We start from the raw sequence: 3,277 nt of genomic DNA, 5'->3' as shown, positions 1-3,277 counted from the left end.
AGGCAGTCCTCCAAGGAGCTGCAGAGGGCAACGCGGACGGCCATTGCCTCTTCCAACTTGCACGGGACGACACCCCAGTCAACGAATCCGGACTAATCAGAGTTAGATCCGCTGCCCGCCATACCGGGGAATGCCGGAGATCGCCGGATGAGGGTTTGCGGGGCGGAGTGGAGTAGATAGGGTTTGGTCCAGGGAGCGGATGGAGACGAATATATGTGAGGTCAGGTGCGGTAGCATGAGCCGGGACCGACATGGCTGACATGCACGAGCCACCCCATATCAGTCCCTGATTTAGGCTAGATACGATGGGTGCTGGCCAGTCCAGTCGTTTGAGACTATTTTTTAGGCGCATGTGAGGTTGGTTTTTTATTTATCCTAGACTGGTTTGTTAGTTCGGACGTTTGAGGATGGTTTAAGGCGCCATTGAATGCTCTAACTAAGGCAGCAAATCGATCTTATGATCACGACGTACGTCTTGCCGCCGTGCGGTTATCCAACGGCGTTTGTTTTTTCAGCATAATCCACCGGTTTTTGATAGCACCACGCGATTCAGCCCGAGGCGCGTGCTTCGTCGCGGCTTCCTTGGCCCCGACGTAAACGCAAACGCCCGGCCTTGCTCGAGCCACGCCGGGTCGCGGTCCGGTGCCGCCCCTGCCTGGCCGCGCGCCTATAGAACCAGTGGCCGCCCACTCCCTTGCCGCCCAGATATACTACGAGTAACCATCCACCATTTGTCCGTCGCCAGTAGCCACAGAATCCAACGAAGAGAGAGACAGAGTACACTCCGCTCGCCGGCCGTTCCATTTTCCTCCGCCCTCCCCGCCTTGTCCCGTTGCGGGGTTGCCGTCGGCTGGCCCGAAGCAGTTCGCCGCCGTTGAAGGACCATCCCAGCTCGCTCGCCGCCATGAAGGTGCGTCCTGATGTCGAGCTGGGGGGCTGATTTGGGTTCCCTTTTGCGGCTCTTGGTTTTGCTCCAGCGTTTTACTGATTTGGTCTCTGTTGTGTGCCGACCTCAGAAAGTCGTGGTGAAGCTGGACGTGAACGACGACAGGCACAAGGCCAAGGCGATCAAGGCCGTCTCCGGTCTCCACGGTACCAGCTCACCACTCATCCCTGTTTCCTCTTGCTCTGCTTCGTCGTGCAGAAATTATGGGCGGAATTCAAGTCCCTGATTCTCACCCATATCTGAATTTGGATCGCCTCAGGCATCGACCAGCTGGGCGTGGACATGAAGGAGCAGAAGATGACCATCGTGGGCACCGTCGACCCCGTCGCCGTCGTCGCCAAGCTGCGCAAGCTCTTCCCGGGCGCGCAGATCTTCTCCGTTGGCCCGGCTAAGGAGGAGAAGAAGGACGACAAGAAGGACGGCGGCGGCGACAAGAAGGCCGGCGGAGACAAGAAGGACGGCGACAAGAAGGACGGCGGCGACAAGAAAGACGGAGACAAGAAGGACGGCGGCGACAAGAAGCCGGCCGTGCCGGTGTGCCCGCCCTACTGGTACCCGATGCCGCCGCAGCCGCGCTACATCGTCCACAGCGCCGAGGAGGACCCCAACTCGTGCGTCATCTGCTGAACGACGCCGACGCGCCGCCGCCGCCCATCCCCTGTACATTTCGTCGCTGTGTACCCTACCTGTCTTCCTCTGCCGCCGCCGCCGCTGCCGGTGGTTGGTGGTTGCTGTACTCATCAGCCTACCAGCCGCAGCGATCGACGGCGTGCGTTGCATTTACATATGCCACCGCGTAATTACCTGTTGCGTTGCATCGATAGGTGCTGTTCGGCTTATTTTTGGCAAGATGTCGACTGCCGGGATGCAGTGTACATGCATCTCCTGATCAGCTTGTAGAGTGCGTACACGAGACTGAGAAGAACTATAAAGAGAAAGAACTTTTCATAGTATGAATTTCAGAAAACGCTGCCCAAGTGGTCTGAAAAGTACTTATGTTTGTTCTCCTGATGGCAAAAAAAGAGTGTAAATCAGCACTAAAACCATCGCGATTCGCGTCATAGGAGTGTAATTAAATTCAGCTCAGCTGAATCATGCGAAATCGCACTATGATTGGCATGGTTGTGTGATGACTGTTGTGGCTGAGATTCTCCCTATTGTTACGGCTCGTTGATATTGATATTAATTGTGTAGGCCTAATATTGTGCCTTCTTGTAACTTCGAAAATATAAATCCCTTTTCTGTTTTTCTATTTTTGGGGGGCACTGCCTCCAAAATGTTGTAGTTGTATGCCACAGAGTTTTACTTTCAACACGCTGTTGTTGGATATATGAGGAAGAAAACTTTTGCACTCCCAAAAACTTTGATGTAAAGGGTTTATGTGACTTAACATGTGGCCTTTGGCCTTTTTGCACACAAGGAGTAACTCTTCTAAACCTAATGCTTCCCCATCCCTCTCAAAAAATGTAACCACACTAATATTTACACTAAATTTTTGCACACATGGGTTTATTTCCTATCCGAAAATCATTCCATAACCTAGTTCTCTCTCCCTTTACTACCGTTTCCTACAACACTAGAAGAAAAGGAATTCACCTTCTTCGTGCCTTGCCAAAAAATGAGACCACTCATGTTTCAATTTACAAATGGATAAGGTAGATTTTTTATAGTTATTTCCAACTAATTCTCGCTAGATTACATCTTCATCTCTATTTACCAGAGCTGCTTATACACAACAAACATACATTCATTGCCCCATATCAGCCATTCTCAGCCCCCCTTGTTTCTTATCATACCGGAGGAGGGACATAGATGCTATGTGCCTTCCCCCGATGCTCTCGATCCACGCATTGGTCATCGACCGGCTATGCCACACTGGCTGCAAAAAGACTACATGGAGTCGCCTTGGCCACCGACCTCGCCTTAGGTGTTTGAATTGGTCACCCTTCAGATTTGAACAAATCTGAGTGAATTTGCACGATGTCGCCGCTCAACTCCGCGCGTACGTTGTCGACTCGCATTATGATGATGTTGTCGAGCATCTAATTCGTATCATTGAGCATCTTGTGGACAACCAACAACAAGTTTTCTCATTGATCCTTGAAGTGATTATCCACAGAATTGGAGTCTAACTTGAGAAGCTCATAGATCTCTCGCACTTCTGATGAGTGCTATTCCATGGCTTGCTCCCATCGTCGATCCTTGTACCTGGTGTCGTGGTGGTGCTTGGGGATCTCTAGGACTCGTGAACCTAAGACCGATAGCTCTGAATACCAATTGTAAGGATCTAGCTCTCTGCTGTCTCAGTCATGGAAGAAATCATAATTTTCG

At 51.5% G+C, this 3,277-nt stretch overlaps 1 protein-coding gene across 1 annotated transcript; it reads left to right on the top strand.

Annotated features, from left to right (window-relative positions):
• Positions 1 to 684: 684 nt before the first annotated feature.
• On the top strand, positions 685 to 1,913 carry LOC125530601 (heavy metal-associated isoprenylated plant protein 39-like). The gene is made up of 3 exons (XM_048694990.1): positions 685 to 910; positions 1,017 to 1,092; positions 1,206 to 1,913. Exons 1-3 carry the CDS (start codon positions 905 to 907, stop codon positions 1,571 to 1,573), a joined length of 450 nt encoding a protein of 149 aa, XP_048550947.1. The 5' UTR covers positions 685 to 904; the 3' UTR covers positions 1,574 to 1,913.
• The last annotated feature ends 1,364 nt before the right edge of the window (positions 1,914 to 3,277 follow it).

This window comes from Triticum urartu, unplaced genomic scaffold (assembly GCF_003073215.2).
Source record: "Triticum urartu cultivar G1812 unplaced genomic scaffold, Tu2.1 TuUngrouped_contig_6430, whole genome shotgun sequence".
In the NCBI taxonomy this organism is placed as follows: Eukaryota; Viridiplantae; Streptophyta; class Magnoliopsida; order Poales; family Poaceae; genus Triticum; species Triticum urartu.
Note: the sequence above shows the minus strand (reverse complement) of the source record. Positions and strands in the feature narration are given on the sequence as shown.

Excerpts from the sequence above, each read along its gene's own strand:
- LOC125530601 (XM_048694990.1), top strand. Across the intron at positions 1,093-1,205 it reads GGCCGTCTCCGGTCTCCACG|GCATCGACCAGCTGGGCGTG; the intron begins GTACCAGCTCAC and ends GGATCGCCTCAG.